At 39.6% G+C, this 18,535-nt stretch overlaps 1 protein-coding gene across 2 annotated transcripts in view; it reads left to right on the top strand.

Annotated features, from left to right (window-relative positions):
* Positions 1 to 16,598: 16,598 nt before the first annotated feature.
* The window catches only part of ZNF354C (zinc finger protein 354C), a 40,272-nt gene continuing 38,335 nt past the window's right edge, over positions 16,599 to 18,535 (top strand). The window contains exon 1 of one of the 2 annotated variants that reach the window (XM_024995389.2): positions 16,599 to 17,549. In XM_024995389.2, the coding sequence (XP_024851157.1) occupies positions 17,470 to 17,549 (80 nt within the window). In that variant the 5' untranslated portion in view covers positions 16,599 to 17,469. The remainder of the gene's footprint in view (positions 17,550 to 18,535) is intronic. The other variant, XM_002688501.6, reaches the window with a different exon arrangement.

The raw sequence follows: 18,535 nt of genomic DNA, 5'->3' as shown, positions 1-18,535 counted from the left end.
CTGCTTTTGCAAGTTGATTTACTGATAAGAGTTGTTAAAAATTATCTTGCAATGTAAGCATAGGGAGCATGACTCTTGGCTGCAAGGCTGTGTGCCTGCTTCCTTGAATTCTCTGGTTACCAGCCACCAGGAAGACCCAGGAACACATGGAACTCTGGTTGTCCTCCTGTTAGGTCAAGTGAACAAGGTAGTTTTCACGCTTATGTTTTACTTTCACCTCCATCAGGTGATGCTTGCTCTGTTTCACACTGTGAGGACCACTAGACAAAAGTTGAGGCTCTAAGTTCAGATGCTTTTTCCTCCAAAAATTGGGCTGTGTCCTTTAACAAGTTACTGATCCCAGAAACCATTTCTACAATGTGAACAGTAATTTGAACAAGATAAAAACAAATCATACTAATATTGTTGAGCTTAACAGAGGCTAACATCTAATTTTGCCAATTTTATCAGGAGTAAGCAAGCACTTAAGAACCAGAATACTCATTTCATTGAAAAAACTGTTAGTTTTTTTCTATTTGCCAAGGTGCTTTAAAAAAAAAAACCTCCAAAATGGTTAGGAGTGGAGATTAAGTAAAGCAAAAATTAGTGAATTCAGTTTTGCCTCTTAGGACTAATCAGTCTCATTGTTTCAGACTTGTGAGGAACAAATTCTTCAGGGTCGTTTAGTATTCTGCTTGCAATGTCCCTTTTCATATAACCATTCTTTTAAATTCTCCGATTACCTAAGGGAAGTTCCTAGGAAATACATAACTTTCCTAGGAAAGATAGAGCTTCTTAGTTTGGAGTGCTATACCAGAGACTGGATAGCTTATAAACAATGGACATTTATTTCTCACAATTATGGCTGGGAAGTCTAAGTTCAGGGCATCAACATGGTTGTGTTGTGGTTAAAATCCCCTTATTTCTGGTGCCTTCTCACCATGTCCTCATGGTGAGGGATCTCTCAGGGCCTCTTTTTTTAAGGGCATTGATCTATTCATGAGGGAGGTAGCCTCATGAGAGATACCTCCCAAGGCTCCACCTCCTAATAACATCACCTTTGGGGTTGGATTTCAACATGTATTTTGAGGGGACACAAACTTTCAGACCATAGCATTCCATAATATCAATGACCTAAAATCATCAAAAATCACACAATATTTTTAAGGTGAGGCCTATCAAACTTGCAGGTAATATTTATATCTTTAGCAGGATCCTTCAGAGGAGATAATCTGTAAGCTTGATGATTTCTAATATAACCCAGTACCAAAATCAGGCAAGGAAAATACAAGAAAGATTGCAGTCCAGTATCAGCCATCAACACATGTAAAAATCCTAAACAAGGCATAAGTAGATGGTACCAAAAGTACCTAGACATAGTACTAGTTTTACTGATAAGTACAGGTTATTCATGGAGATGCATGGGTTGTTTTAACATTAGGAAGCTTACAGATGCTATGTGCCATTTTAATATTAACAGAAATCCATAGGTTCGTCTCAATAGATGCAAAAAAAACAACCAAAATACTCAGCACCTACTCATGATTAAAAACTTTAACCAAGCAGCAGTAGGAAAGAAGTTTATAACTGGATAAAAAGCTATTTACCAAAAAACCGGCTGAAAAAAAAATGGTAAAAGATTAGAAGTATTCATGACATGACAAGTATGGGGAAAGAATAGACTACTCAATAATGGTTCTAAGAAGCATAAATGGTTCATCCACATAGAAAAAAACCTATTTTTTTCTATGCCTACTGTCACCATATCAAGAGTTATATGCTAGGCAAAACTGACTTTTGGAAGAATATGTAAGCAATAACTTTATGACCACAAGATAAGGATTTTTTAAACAGGACACAAATAAGCTTTATAAAATGTTTATAATGTTTGCTCACATTGAAATAGGGAACTTGTGGTTATCAGAATATACCAAAAAGGAAAAGACACAAAACAGAATGAAATGTTTCTACAACATGCCCAGTATGTTTTCTGGAAAATCTGAATGATTTGTATGGATCAATTAAAAAGAAAAACCTAATAGAAAAAAAGTGATCTGAATACATGACTACTTATTTCATAGATGAGAAAAGAGAAATTTCTAAAAACATAAAAGGATATTTCATTGGGACCAATGTAAATTCGGACCATAGATATGATTTTATAAGTACAGATGAGCAAATATGTATTACAATACTGAGTTTTGGAATATATGTGAAATAACTGGGATTCATACCCTACTAGTGGGAGTATAAATCAATACAGATCATTGACATCTTACAAAGTCGAATATTTGCTTGCTTACTGGCACCTGTACATGCTAGATAAATGTTTGCATATGAGCACAAAGAATTATATATAAAGATACTTATACTGATCATAATAGCAAATATTTGGAAGTAGTCTGAATGTCCATTAGTAGGAGAATGTATTCAGTAAACACCAATGAAAATCAATGAACCAAAGCTATATACAAAACAGATGAATTTTAAAACATACTGAGTCCTAAAAAGTCATGGGAAACTATATTAGGGATAACAATTTTTTTGCAAAATTAAGTTTATACTAAGTGATATGTGGGGAAGATCATAAAAACAAGTGATTGGATGAGATGGTATTTTAGTTATAATTAACCACCCAAACATAGAAGACTGCAAATAAGAAAAAGTATTTGAAGTCCTAAGTATTGCAATCAAGAGGCACAGATTCTAACAGCAACTCAAATGTGCTCCAAGGGGACTATTTATTTCCCAAGGGAAATAAAACATTGGGGTTTATAAAAGCAACAGATAAGGCATTCCAGAGGTGTTTAAAGATGTATTTTTACAGAAATATGGTGGCATTCAGTCACTTGTGGACAGCAAATTGTTTGCTAATCCATGATCTCTAATGAATAAGGAAAGCAGGTTCTAGATGGTCTCAGGAACTTGTGACTGTGTCAAAAGTTGATATTGCATCTGCCTTAATGGCCTCTTGGCTCCTTTTTAGATCCCTTGAACATAAGTGACTCCATTTCATTGTTCATGGTCCACATTATCCATCACTGTGTAACAACTCTCGCCCAAATTAAACAGTTTAAAAAACAAATTATTTATTTCTGTCTTGGTTTCATGTTTGGGCTCAGCTGAACAATTCTTACTTAGAGTGTCTTAATATGTTTGCATTCAAGTAGCAGGTGGGGCTAGAGGCACAACTGGGCTTGATACCCAAGACTGTCAGTTTTTGATGACTGTAGGCTGGGAGCATGGTTGGATTTCTCCATGTAGATTGGGCTTCTCACAGAAAGGTAGCTAGTTTCAGAGAGACCATGTCCCTAGAGCAAGCATCCTAAGAGACCTAGGTAGAAGCGCAAATCTTATAACTCAGTTTTGGAAGTCACAACATTAACTCACAGATTTGGTCCAGATTCAAGGCAAGAAAATTATACAAGGACATTAATACCAGGGAGCATGGTTCATTGGATGACCATATTTGGAAACTAGCTACCACAAAAACAGAAAATTCAGGAGATAATTAGCTCTGTGAGGCAAGGAAATGACTTGGAGAGGAGCAGAGAATTCCTCAGCTTGTTTGATGCCTGAAAGAGTCCCTCATCAAGAAGAGGCTGCCCAGGCCAGTCACAATGATGATCAATATGAAGACCAACGTGTATGTCAGTAAAAATAAATACCAATTTTTGGTCCAACTCTGCACTGAGTGAGAATAAAACAAAGATCTTCATGGCTGAAGAACTTAGATAAGCTGAACATACAGTTTAATATAAAGTTTAAGGAAGAAATAGTTTAAGGATAAAGTTTAAGATGTAATGACCTCAGATGTTGTACAAAGGGCAAGCTCAAGGTCATAGCATTCTTCAGTTCAGTTGCTCAGTCATGTCTAACTCTTTGCGACCCCATGCACTGCCACATGCAGTCTTTCCTGTCCGTCACCAACTCCTGAAACTTGCTCAAACTCATGTCCATCGAGTCAGTGATGCCATCAAACCATCTCATCCTATGCCATCCCCTTCTTCTCCTGCCTTCAGTCTTTCCCAACATCGGGATCTTTTCCAATGAATCAGTTCTTTGCATCAGGTGGCCAGAGTATTGGAGTTTCAGCTTCAGTGTCAGTCCTTCCAATAAATATGCAGGACTTATTTCCTTTAGGATGGGCTGGTTGGATCTCCTTGCAGTCTAAGGGACTCACAAGAGTCTTCTCTAACACCACAGTTCAAAAGCATCAATTCTTAGGTGCTCAGCTGTCTTATGTAGTCGAACACTCACATTCATACATGACTACTGGAGAAACCATAGCTTTGGCTAGAGGAACCTTTGTCAGCAAAGTAATGTCTCTGCTGTTTAATATGCTGTCTAGTTTGGTCATAGCTTTTCTTCCAAGGAGCAAGCATCTTTTAATTTCATGGCTGCAGCCAGCATCTGCAGGGGTTTGGAGCTCAAGAAACTAATGTATGTCACTGTTTCTATTGTTTCCCCATCTATTTTCCATGAAGTGATGGGACTGGATGCCATGATCTTAGTTTTCTGAATGTTGAGTTTTAAGCCAACTTTTTCACTCACCTCTTTCACTTTCATCAAGAGGCTCTTTAGTTCTTCTTCACTTACTGCCATAAGGGTGGTGTTATCTGCATATCTGAGGTTATTGATATTTCCCCCGGCAATCTTGATTCCAGCTTGTGTTCATCCAGCCTGGCATTTCTCATGATGTACTCTGCATATAAGTTAAATAAGCAGGGTGACAATATAAGCCTTGACATAATCCTTTTCCAATTCTGACTAATGTTTACCATGTCCAGTTCTAACTGTTGCTTCTTGACCTGCATACAGATTTCTCAGGAGGCAGGTCAGATGGTCTGGTATGCCCATCTCAAAGAATTTTCCACAGTCTGTTGTGATGCACACAGTCAAAGGCTTTGGCATAGTCAATAATGCAGGAGTAGATGTTTTTCTGGAACTGTCTTGCTTTTTCAGTGATCGAACGGATGTTGGCAATTTGATCTCTGGTTCCTCTGCCTTTTCGAAATCCAGCTTGAATATCTGGAAGTTCACAGTTCACGTATTGTTGAAGCCTGGCTTGGAGAATTTTGAGCATTACTTTGCTAGTGTGTGACATGAGTGCAATTGTGTGGTACTTTGAACATTCTTTAGCATGCCTTTCTTTGGATTGGAATGAAAACTGACCTTTTCCAGTTCTGTGGCCACTGCTGAGTTTTGCAAATTTGCTGGTATATTGAGTGCAGCACTTTCACAAGATCATCTTTTAGGATTTGAAATAACTCAACTGGAATTCCATCACCTCTACGAGCTTGGTTCATAGTGATGCTTCCTAAGACCCACTTGACTTCACATTCCAGGATGTCTGGCTCTAGGTGAGAGATCAAACCATCGTGGTTATCTGGGTCATGAAGATCTTTTTTGTATAGTCCTTCTGTGTATTCTTGCCACCTCTTCTTAATATCTTCTGCTTCTGTTAGGTCCATACCATTTCTGTCCTTTATTGAGCCCATCTTTGTGTGAAATGTTCCCTTGGTATCTCTACTTGCAGAGATCTCTAGTCTTTCCCATTCTGTTGTTTTCCACTATTTCTTTGCATTGATCACTGAGGAAGGCTTTCTTATCTCTCCTTGCTATTCTTTGGAACTCTTCATTCAAATGGGTACATCTTTCCTTTTCTCATTTGCTTTTCACTTCTCTTCTTTTCACAGCTATTTGTAAGGCCCCGCCAGACAGCCGTTTTGCTTTTTTGCATTTCTTTTCCATGGGGATGGTCTTGATTCCTGTCTCCTGTACAATGTCATGAACCTCCGTCCATAGTTCATCAGGCACTCTATCTATCAGATCTAGTCCCTTAAATCTATTTCTCACTTCCACTGTATAATCATAAGGGATTTGATTTAGAACATACCTGAATGGTCTAGTGGTTTTGCCTACTTTCTTCAATTTAAGTCTGAATTTGGCAATAAGGAGTTCATGATTGGAGCCACAGTCAGCTCCCGGTCTTATTTTTGCTGACTGTATAGAGCTTCTCCATCTTTGGCTGCAAAGAATATAATCAGTCTGATTTCAGTGTTGACCATCTGGTGATGTCCATGTGTAGAGTCTTCTCTTGTGTTGTTGGAAGAGGGTGTTTGCTATGACCAGTGTGTTCTCTTGGCAAAACTCTATTAGCCTTTGCCCTGCTTCATTCTGTACTCCAAGGCCAAATTTGCCTGTTACGCCAGGTGTTTCTTGACTTCCTACTTTTGCATTCCAGTCCCCTGTAATGAAAAGGACATCTTTTGGGGGTGTTAGTTCTAAAAGTTCTCATAGGTCTTCACAGAACCGTTCAACTTCAGCTTCTTCAGTGTTACTGGTTGGGGCATAGACTTGGATTACTGATATTGAATGGTCTGCCTTAGAAACAAACAGAGATCATTCTGTCGTTTTTGACATTGCATCCAAGTACTGCATTTCGGACTCTTGTTGACTATGATGGCTGCTATATTTCTTCTAAGGGATTCCTGCCCGCAGTAGTAGATATAATGGTCATCTGAGTTAAATTCACCCATTCCGGTCCATTTTAGTTTGCTGATTCCTAGAATGTTGACGTTCACTCTTGTCATCTCCTGTTTGACCACTTCCAATTTGCCTTGATTCATGGACCTAACATTCCAGGTTCCTATGCAATATTGCTCTTTACAGCATCAGACCTTGCTTCTATCGCCAGTCACATCCACAACTGGGTATTGTTTTTGCTTTGGCTCCATCCCTTCATTCTTTCTAGAGTTATTTCTCCACTGATCTCCAGTAGCATATTGGACCTACCGACCTGGGGAGTTCCTCTTTCAGTATCCTATCATTTTGCGTTTTCATTCTCTTCATGGGGTTCTCAAGGCAAGAATACTGAAGTGGTTTGCCATTCTCTTCTCCAGTGGACCACATTCTGTCAGACCTCTCCACCATGACCCGCCCCTCTTGGGTGGCCCCACAGGGCATGGCTTAATTTCATTGAGTTAAACAAGACTGTGGTCCATGTGAGAAATAGATTTAAGGGACTAGATCTGATAGATAGACTGCCTGATGAACTATGGACGGAGGTTCATGATATTGTACAGGAGACAGGGATCAAGACCATCCCCATGGAAAAGAAATGCAAAAAAGCAAAATGGCTGTCTGGGGAGGCCTTACAAATAGCTGTGAAAGAAGAGAAGTGAAAGCAAAGGATAAAGGGAAAGACATAAGCATCTGAAGGCAGAGTTCCAAAGAATAGCAAGAAGAGATAAGAAAGCCTTCCTCAGCGATTAATGCAAAGAAATAGAGGAAAACATCAGAACGAGAAAGACTAGAGATCTACCAAGGGAACATTTCATGCAAAGATGGACTCGATAAAGGACAGAAATGGTATGGACCTAACAGAAGCAGAAGATATTAAGAAGAGGTGGCAAGAATACACAGAAGAACTGTACAAAAAAGATCTTCACGACCCAGATAATCATGATGGTGTGATCACTCACCTAGACCCAGACATCTTGGAGTGTGAAGTTAAGTGGGCCTTAGAAAACATCTGGAGAAGGCAATGGCAACCCACTCCAGTACTCTTGCCTGGAAAATCCCAGGGACGGCAGAGCCTGGTGGACTGCCGTCTATGGGGTCGCACAGAGTCGGACACGACTGAAGCGACTTAGCAGCAGTAGCAGCAGTAGAAAACATCACTACCAACAAAGCTAGTGGAGGTGATGGGATTCCAGTGGAGCTATTTCAAATCCTGAAAGATGATGCTGTGAAAGTGCTGCACTCAATATGCCAGCAAATTTGGAAAACTCAGCAGTGGCCATAGGACTGGAAAAGGTCAGTTTTCATTCCAATCCCAAAGAAAGGCAATGCCAAAGAATGCTCAAACTACTGCACAATTGCACTCATCTCACACACTAGTAAAGTAATGCTCAAAATTCTCCAATCCAGGCTTCAGCAATACGTGAATTATGAACTTCCAGATGTTCAAGCTGGTTTTAGAAAAGGCAGAGGAACATGAGATCAAATTGCCAACATCCTCTGGATCATCGAAAAAGCAAGAGAGTTCCAGAAAAACATTTATTTCTTCTTTATTGACTATGCCAAAGCCTTTGACAGTGTGGATCACAATAAACTGTGGAAAATTCTGAAAGAGATGCGAATACCAGACCACCTGACCTGCCTCTATATGCAGGTCAGGAAGCAACAGATAGAACTGGACATGGAACAATAGACTGGTTCCAAATAGGAAAAGGAGTACATCAAGGCTGTATATTGTCACCCTGCTTATTTAACTTATATGCAGATTACATCATGAGAAATACTGGGCTGGAAGAAGCACAAGCTGGAATCAAGATTGCTGGGAGAAATATCAATAACCTCAGATATGTAGATGATACCACCCTTATGGCAGAAAGTGAAGAACTAAAGACCTCTTGATGAAAGTGAAAGTGAAGAGTGAAAAAGTTGGCTTAAAGCTCAACATTCAGAAAACGAAGATCATGGCATCTGGTCCCACCACTTCTTGGGAAATAGATGGGGAAACAGTGGAAACAGTGTCAGACTTTATTTTTTTGGGCTCCAAAATCACTGCAGATGGTGATTGCAGCCATGAAATTAAAAGACACTTACTCCTTGGAAGGAAAGTTATGACCAACCTAGATAGCATATTGAAAAGCAGAGACATTACTTTGCCAACAAAGGTCCCTCTAGTCAAGGCTATGGTTTTTCCAGTAGTCATGTATGGATGTGAGAGTTGGACTGTGAAGAAAGCTGAGCACCAAAGAATTGATGCTTTTGAACTGTGGTGTTGGAGAAGACTCTTGAGAGTCCCTTGGAGTGCAAGGAGATCCACCCAGTCCATTCTGAAGGAGATCAGCCCTGGGATTTCTTTGGAAGGAATGATGCTAAAGCTGAAACTCCAGTAGTTTGGCCACCTCATGCGAAGGGTTGACTCATTGGAAAAGACTCTGATGCTGGGAGGGATTGGGGGCAGGAGGAGAAGGGGAGGACAGAGGATAAGATGGCTGGATGGCATCACTGACTCGATGGATGTGAGTCTGAGTGAACTCTGGGAGTTGGTGATGGACAGGGAGGCCTGGTGTGCTGCTATTCATGGGGTTGCAAAGAGTCGGACACGACTCAGCGGCTGAACTGAACTGTGGTCCATGTGATTAGATTGACTAGTTTTCTGTGATTATGGTTTCAGTGTGTCTGCCCTCTGATGCCTCTCGCAACACCTACAGTCTTTCTTGGGTTTCTCTTACCTTAGACATGGGGTATCTTTTCACAGCTGCTCCAGCAAAGTGCAGCTGCTGCTCCTTATTTTGGATGAGGGGTATCTCCTCGCCACCCCTCCTGATTTTGAACGTGGAGTAGCTCCTCTCAGCCCTCCTGTGCCCGCACAGCCACCGCTCCTTGGACATATATTATTATATTATATATTGATAGGTTAATAATGAGATATTAATATATATAATACATAACGTATATGTATAATGTATTAATTTACATATATCATACATTAATTAATATTATGTTTATATATGTGAAGTCGCTCAGTCATGTCCGACCCTTTGCGATCCCATGGACTGTAGTCTACCAGGCTTCTCTGTCCATGGGAATTTCCAGGCAAGAGTACTGGATTGGGTTGCCATTTCCTTCTCCAATGTTTATATATAACACACAATTTATTAATTTATATAATATACACAATATACATAATAGATAATATTAATATATCATATATATGGTATATATAATATATATTTATAATTATATAAACCATTATATATTATTATATATATTATTTATATTGTAATATATATAAAATATTATAGAAGATAATCTATTATATAAAATAAACTATTATAATAATAGTTTTCAAATGGAAATTTTCTTATTCTGTAAATTTTTTTCTACACTTAATAATTGACTTCCCACTTTACGGAAGAGTTTCATTTTCTGTTTATTTCTGTGATTCTGGAAGCACAGTTTCTTTTTTCATCAGTTGACTGTAATCTGCTGATATCAGTATTGAATTTGATGCTGAAATTGTCCCAGAATTAGCCTCTAAGATTCCCAGCAAGGTGTTGTCTGTGTCCTTTCTGTCACAACAAGTTTGGGTTGTGTCCAAGATTTCAAATTCAAGTACACTTAGTTCTTTCTGTGTAGCAAAGTATGATTTATTGCCTAAATTTCTTGAGGATTGTGGAGAAAAATTGCGGGGTCTAAAATACTTAGAGTGATTTTTTTCTTTTCCAGGATATTTCCTCCCTTGAAATATGGTTTCCACACCTGTTTCTTTCTGTTAACAATATTCCCCTGAAGCATTACCTTCCCAGTAATGCCCTCTTGCATCCAGCGTGTACTTAAAATTTTTTTTTGGTAAAATATTTATAACCTGAAAGTTGTCATTTAACCACTTTACCATGTACAGTTTAGTAGCAATGTGTGAAGTCACAATGTGGGTGTAATATCACCAGAATGTATTTCTAGAACATTGTCATCATCTCAAATAGAAATTCTGTACTCATTAAGGAGTCACTCTCCATCTTACCCTTCCCGCAGACCCTGGTAACTTCTGTTCTACCTTCTGTCTCTGTGAATTCGCCTTTCCTACTTCGTTCATTTAAGTGGAATCATAGCGTGTATTTCTTTTTTGTGTTTGGCTTATTTCACTTGTGTAATGTCTTAAAGATTCATCCATGTCATAGCATGTTTCAGAAGTTCCTTCCCTTTTTTAAGGCTGAGTAAAATTCCATTGTATGTGAAGACCACATTTTGTTTATCCATTCATGAATCAATGGACTTTTGAGTTGCTTCCACCTTCTGGCTACTGTAAATAATGCTGTTATGAACACCCACATGCGTGTATCTGTTTGACTCCCTGGTTTCAATTACTATCCCATAGTTTTCCCTTTTATAGAGTATCATATGTCTGGCTGCTTTTTCTTAGGCTAGTACATTTGAGATTACCCCATGTTGTGTGTATCAGTATTTTGTGCCTTTTAATTGCTGAGTGATACTCCATTATATGAGTGTACCACAATTTATTATTCTCCACTTGAGGAACACTTGGGTTATTTCCAATTTTTGGAAGTTATGAATAAGGCTGCTGCAAACAATTGCATACAGGTTTTTGTGTGAACATTGTTTTAATTTCTGCTTGGGTAAATACCTAAGAGTGGGACTGCATCATCATTTGAGAAGTGGATATTAACCTTTATATGACACTGTCAAACTATATTCCACAGAGGATGCAGCATTTTACATCCCCATCAGCAAAGTACAAGTGTTCTAATTTGAATATGGGTTCTACTATCTACATCTTCAACAACAGTTGTTAACACTACTTTTTCCTTTTTTATAATAACTGTTCTAACAGTTGTGAAGTGGTATCTCATTGTGGTTATGAGTTGCATCCTTCTAATGACTAGGGATGTCGAGCATCTTTTAAAATGCTTATTTGGCCATGTGTATTGTATCCATTTTATTTGGAGAATTGTTTATTTAAAACCTTTGCCGGTTTTTGAATTGCATGGTTTTGCTGTTGTTATTGAGCTATGGAAGTTGTTTATATATCCTGCATGTACTTTTAAGCACTTACCTATATATGGTTCTCTTAAATACCAGTAAACTTGTGTATATTTTCACACAAAGGCTGTACTTTCTCTTTCTGGTGGTGGTTTTATATCAGTTTTAAGAACCCCACTGCCTCTTTATGTTCCATGTCCTTTATTGTTTTTTTAAAGGATATGGTGGGAGCTGTAGATTATACCACCATTGCTACCTCACCTCCAAGAATTATCTAAATAAACATTTTTATTGTCCAAACAACCATACATGATTTTTATCCGATTTTTGTTTATTCCAAAAATATTATTTAAGTGCTTATTACATGCCACATCCAAAAAACTTGCTGTTTCTTAAACAGAACAAACCCTTGTCATACCTGTGGCAAGAAGTCTAGAAACTGTCAGTGCTCCAACATCTGTTTTGTGATCTCTATTTCAGTAGAAAGATACAGGCAAAGGAAAACAAGCTGGCAAAGCATCCATTTCTTTTAAACAAATAGATTGTACATAATAAAAATCGTTTGTAGTTTTTCATGACTCACCCCGTAAATTTATAGAGTTGTGATGGAAAGACCTGGATAGATTTACCCCCTGAATCCCTATATTTCAGCACCATCCAGCCTGTACTTCTCTTCATTTAGATCAGTGGGTTTACTTTTTCTAATTTTGCAGTCACTTTTATTTTTGTTTTTGGCAGTGCTGGATCTTCAGTGCTGTGTGCGGGCTTTTTTCTGTCTATGGTGAGCAGGGCTACTCTTTGTGGTGGTGTGCAGGCTTGTCCTTACAGTAGCTTCTCTTGTAGGCCATGGGTTCTAGGTACCTAGGCTTCAGTATTTGCAGCTCCAGGGCTCTAGAAGGCAGGCTCAGCAGCTGTGGCACACGGGCTTGGGCTTAGCTGCCCGTGGCATGTAGAATCTTCTTGGACCAGGGTCGAACCCATGTCCCTGCACTGGCAAGTGGATTGCCAACCACTCAATCACCAGGGAAGACCTTGCAATCACTCTTAAATGTGTTTATACAAATATCCTTTAAACGTCTAAGAGTTTATATATATATAGGACAGGAAGATATAAATCACTTATTGCATGTTTCTATTATAACACTCAGGTTTGCAGTAGTATTTGGATGGCATTTTAAACAGTATGCACTCTTGTGTTCCCCAAATCTAGCCAGTCCATCAGCCTCAATTGCACATGTACGTATAGGGATAGATGTCGTTAAGATTGAGAGGGTAACAGGCAGGAAGCCAGAGGTCCCCCAGCGGCAGGAGGAAATAAACTGCAAGTGGTAGATTTTTTTTTTTTCCTTCTCTACACAAAATTAAAAGAGGCTTCTTTCAATTCTGTACTGATGACTCCTGGTTCTGCCTTGAGCTAACCAATGCGTTTTTCTTATGTTAATGAAACTATGTATTTGCTTAGGAATTTGCCTTTCTTCAAAATGGTTCCACCTAAGACTAACTTTTTTTCTTTTCTCAAACCTTGGGCTCAACAAACCAGAGTTCCTGTCAATTGTTTTATGGCTGGGGGATGACACACCCCATGCCATCCTATCTCAAAAGTGCTTTTTGTGGAAGAGGGACCTGGTGAAACTCCCTCAGCCTTGAGGTGTCTCTCTTACTTGATTAATAGCTTTCTAATAGACATAAAACACCTTGCTAAAAATTAGCAAGGGGACACTCTGTCCCCTTCTGATGTCTATGTCAGAAGCTTTCCCTGTCTCTATTTTACTTTAATAAAATTTGGCTACACAAAAAGCTCCAAGTAGTTAGGCCTCGTCTCTGACCCCGGATTGATATCCTCTCCTCCAGAGGTCACGGATCCTGGCATAATACACAGCTTACAGCAGCAAACTTTCAACCTTTCAGCTGATTAATTAAGAGAATAAGATGGAAGAGAAACTGTAATTTAATTTTAAACACTTCACATATATTTCATTTTAGCCTTTCAAATTTTGAATAGTTGGAAACAATTCCTACTTTTTTTCTTTTCTACAATTTTTCTTCTTATTTTCCCACTGTTAAAAAGGAAGGGAAGATGGGAGAAAGGGAGGCAAGAAAGAAAGGAGAAAGTAGTTGACCTTCAGTTACACTACAGTGGACCCAAGCGGCCTGCTGGGTTAAGGTTTCTTACTATTTCATGGATGTTGTATGTAGTGCAGACATTTTTTCAAATAAAGTAGATGGTCATTTCTTTTAAAGCAGTAAACTACATGATAAAGTGGAAGAATAGTCCTTTATTTTTTTAACTTGGGAGATAAATTTGAAACCCCTCCCATAAAATGGAGGAAAGGACAAAGAATTAAATGTGAGGTTTTCACATTGTCCTGAAAGCTGTACACCAAGAATAACAGTTTAATATGTTGCCAGTGAAGAAAGGAGAAAAAATTAGAATTGAGCCTTATCCTTTCTATTGTCCCAGACAAAAATAATGGAAAAAACCAAGTGCTAGCTACAGGGGGGATAACAGAAAAAAGTACTTAAAGATACAGGAAATGGGGAGTGGGGGAAGATTTATATAAGTCAATGTAGAGAAATAAACAGAAGAAGGTTTTCTAAAAGAGAAGAAAAATGAGATTGGCTTCAGCTGTCTCTAGAAAACTAAGTAAAGAGGTTCATGGAATAACTGAGAGGGCACAGATAAAAACTAGACTGTGACAATGTGAAAAAGAAACAGAAATGTCGAGACCAAAAGTGAAAATTAGGAAGTGATGGTATAGACATGGTCAAGAATCCATCTGAAATTGCAGGAGACACAAGAGACCTGGGTTCAATCCCTGGGTTGCGAAGATCTCCTGGAGAAAGAAATGGGACCCCACTCCAGTATCCTTGCCTGGAAAAATCCATAGACACAGGGGCCTACTGGGCTAGTCCATGGGTTTGAAAAGAGTTGGATACGACTGAGCACAAGCATCTCATCATCAGTAAAGAAACTGATTAAGTATAAATTTAATTGCAAATAAATTATAAAACTTAAGGAAATTACCAAAATTCACAGCTGAGAGAGAAAATGGAGTACAGAAGTATTAAAATTAGATAGCCTATTAGTTCATATTTTTAAAATTTTAAGTGGGACAGAAAATAAAATTGTGTTTGGTTTAAAATATTGGAATATTCAGAAACCTGAATGAATTTTTGGCCAACCCAAATGCAAAGTGTAAGAAAGCAATAAACAGAAACCTCAATTAAATAGAGATAGGAGACCAGAAGGGGTGCTCTCACCCTACAACAGGAAGAACCCAACAGGAAAAGCAAAGACTTCCCCTTCTTTGCCAGCAAGAGATCAGCCAGTGACAGTCTGTCAGGACTCAGCCAATGAAAACACCACGGACTCTTTATCATAGCCTTCTCAGCTTCTTTTCCCTCTATAAAAGAGAGCTCTTCTCCATTTTTGCTAAGGACTTGCACAGACATGTTTACAGACCTCAAATTGCAATTCTTTTGTTAATCCTGAATACACCCATCTTGCTGGAGGAAAAAACTGGCTGTGTATTTGTTGTAGGTCAGCAAAAGGAAATCAAGAGACAAGCTAATTTTTTTTTAATGGATTTATTTATTGGCTATGCTAGGTCTTTGTTGCTGCAAGGACTTTTCTCTACTTGCAGCAAGTGGGGGCTACTCTTCATTGCAGTGCATGGGCCTCTCATTGCGGTGGCTAAGAGACAAGCTAATTCTTAATAATCAGACAAATAAGCATAAAGAATGTTTTTAAAAAATTAATATAATTACCAGGACTATTTAAAAGGAATAGATATACTTCCTAGTTGAAAAAACAATGTTAACATTCTCATCTTTTCCATATTTTGAATTTTAGTATTTCCAGACACTTCTCATAACTTCTACTGAGTCCAAACTCCTGTCTTCCCTCACAGATTTACTACAATAGCCTTCTAGTCTTAGTTGCTCTACTTCTTCCTTTGACCTTTTAGTTTATTCTCAGCACAGCAGTCAGTGATCACTAAAAAAATGGACATAAGAGTTTATCTCTACAGTGCTCAGAGCATTCTCTTTCAGAGTCAAATCCAGTGGCATAATGACCAATAAGAGCCTATAAATTTAGTCCTCTTGCCTCTGATCTCCTGCTTCTCTGTCTCCTTATTTCTGTTTCAGCAACTGTAATCTTACTGTCTCCTCAATAGGCCAGGTATGCTCCTACCATAGGGCACCTGCCTGTTGGTCTGTCAGAAAGCTTTCCACCAGATATTTAGTTTGGCTCACTTCTCATCTTCCGCAGGTTCTTCTTCAAATGTTTGACCTTGTCAGTCAAACATGTCTTAACCACTTTGTGTAAAAGTGTAAAATCGGTCTCATCAAGGGTCCTGGTCCCCTTTCTTGTTCTTATTAGCATGTGGCAGTATCAAATACATACCATTTATTTATTTTATTTACATAGAGTTGATTTACAATGTTTTGTTAGTTTCTGGTGTACAGCAAAGTGATTCAGTTATGCAGCTATACATATTCTTTTTCAGATTATTTTCCCTTATAGTTTATTACAAGATATTGAATATAGTTCCCTGTACTACACAGTAGGACCTTGTTGTTTATTTTATGTAGTTTGTATTTGAAAATCCCTAAATTCTAATTTATCCCTCCTCTACCCCTTTTCCCCTTGGTAACCATAAATTTGTTTTCTGTGTCTGTGAATCTGTTTCTGTTTTGTAAATAAATTCATTTGTATCACTTTTTTAGATACCACATATAAGTGATACCATATGATACTTGTCTTTCTCTGCCTGATTTACTTCACTTAGTATGATAATCTCTAGGCCTATGTATTTTGCTGCAAATGGCATAATTTCATTCTTTTTTTTTTAATGGCTGAGTTATTTTTGCTATTATTTTTCTGCTTTCTCTCCCCTTGACAATTTAAGCTGCATGAATGCAGAGGTTGTGCCAGTTTTATTTACTGGTTTATTTCTAGCATCTACAACAAAACCACGTGCAAGACAAGTGTTAAATATACTTTGTTAAATGAATGAATAATGCAATCATACAACAGTGAAAATGAATAAACTTTTCATATATGAAGATAGGTGAACCTAATAAGTTTAGCATGTAAGTCACATTCAGCGTGTAAGTCACAGAAAAACATATAGCAGTTTCTATTTACATAAAGATGGAACACCTTGCAAAAGTAAGCACATTGTTTTAGGGGCGCCTGCTTGAGATGTACTAATCAGGCTAAGCCAGGAAGTGCTTAACACAGTTTAGAAAAATGAGGAACATCGTGGACAGGTCTTCCGAGATTCTGGTCAAGTTCTCTTTTGAAGCAGAATGTTGAGAATATGGGTTAGTTTCATTATGCTTAAACATACCTGTTCATACACTATCCTCCGTGTACACATTAAAATAATTAAAAACAATCAAAACTAGCTGGTAGGAGCTAGGTAGCACTGACCTTAAAGGCGTCAAAATTCAGGGTTTTTATTCAAATGATTTTGCCTGTCTAACAAAACAAGTCACGCAGCTGATTTAGGCAGGAAGCATTTTGGAGGAGATAACCGGCCTTATTTGTTAACGTGAACGGCCCCTCGCACTGCAACCCCAGGAGACAAACAGCTAGGCCCAACAGCGCCCCAGAAGAGAGAACATTCCCGTCTGGGAAGTTGCGGCGCCACCGGCGCCCCTGGGAAGTGTAGTAGGCGCGAGCCCATAGGCATGCCGGGAGTCGTAGTTCTCCTGGGTTTGCGGGGCTGCAAGGAGGGCTCGCGGCTTTCTCGGGGCTCGTGGCGCTGGTGATCCCGGCTCTGCTAGGGCGGCCTACCAGGGACTGAGAACCTCTCGGTTGCATCTTCCGGTGGCAGTCAGAGCCAGCACGTGTGCGGGTCTGGGCTGGGAGGTGTGCCGGCCGGGCGGGGCTGCGCGCAGGCACCAGGGAGATACCGAGGCCGAGTGGGTCTGGAGGCGGTCTGCACGGCCCAGGCCGCGATGCTTCAAGGGGAGTCGCTGCCCTGCCCCCACTCCCACCCCTCCCCAGGGAGAGTCGCGGGCAGGGAGCGCCCCGTCAGGTGAGTTGGGGTCGTCCGGGACTGCTGTTGGTGGGAGTCTTTTGTGGCTGGCTTTTCAGAAATTTCTGATGAAACAGTAACAACCATAACAATGCCTATGGAGACCTTATCTGTGCCAGGTGCTAGTCTGGCGCCTTGGATGAATGAATTCATTTCAAGCTCAGATAACAGGTAGATCCTGTTTTACAGATGAAGAAAATGAGGCACAGGTGGACAGCTAATTTGCCACATTAACTGGGGCCTTGGACTCCACCATGATCCTTTTTGCCTCTACTGTGTACTTAGCAGTTTTGTTTCTTGGGGAAGGTCACTAGACTCCCTGGTTCTCAGTCTCTCTCACATCTGTAATATGAGGTAGCAATACTTTTTAGAGTGGTTGTGCGGATTAAATAATACATGCAAGATTCAAGATGGGGAGAAGATGTGCATCGTAGAGTAACTATGGCACTTGTACAGCAGCTTTCCTTCTCTGGCTGACAGTACACAGCACACTCGGTTTGCTGAGCTTTCATGCCAGGTGCTATACCTGTAGAACCTCCTGCAAACTTAGGTAGCTAGTGCAGCAGCCTTGGCCACCACTCTTCTCTGACAGTGGTCTGCCTACGTCTCTTACCTGGCTTTCCCAGTTGGGTTTTGTGTATGAAGAATAAAGGATTTGGGGAGCTGTGGATGCTAAAAGAGGTGGCACTTGCAGAATTTGTGTTTAGGAGTGGCATCCAAATCGGTGTGCATGATGTGTGACACTTCCCTGGAAAGAACACAGCAGTCCAGGAAGGAGCCACTCAGGAGCACCTGTTGGTCATCCTGTTGAAGGAAGGGGGACCCCTTCCAGGGCCCGAAACTGGGCTCTTGTCTAACACTCGGAAATGAATTGTCCGAGGAGACACATGTGCTGACAAAGCAAGAGATTTTATTGGGAAAGGGCACCCGGGTGGAGAGCAGTAGGGTAAGGGAACCCAGGAGAACAGCTGTCACATGGCTTGCAG

This window comes from Bos taurus, chromosome 7 (genome assembly GCF_002263795.3).
Source record: "Bos taurus isolate L1 Dominette 01449 registration number 42190680 breed Hereford chromosome 7, ARS-UCD2.0, whole genome shotgun sequence".
Lineage (NCBI taxonomy): Eukaryota > Metazoa > Chordata > Mammalia > Artiodactyla > Bovidae > Bos > Bos taurus.
The sequence above is the reverse complement of the archived record's forward strand: the minus strand, read 5'-3'. Positions and strand labels throughout refer to the sequence as shown.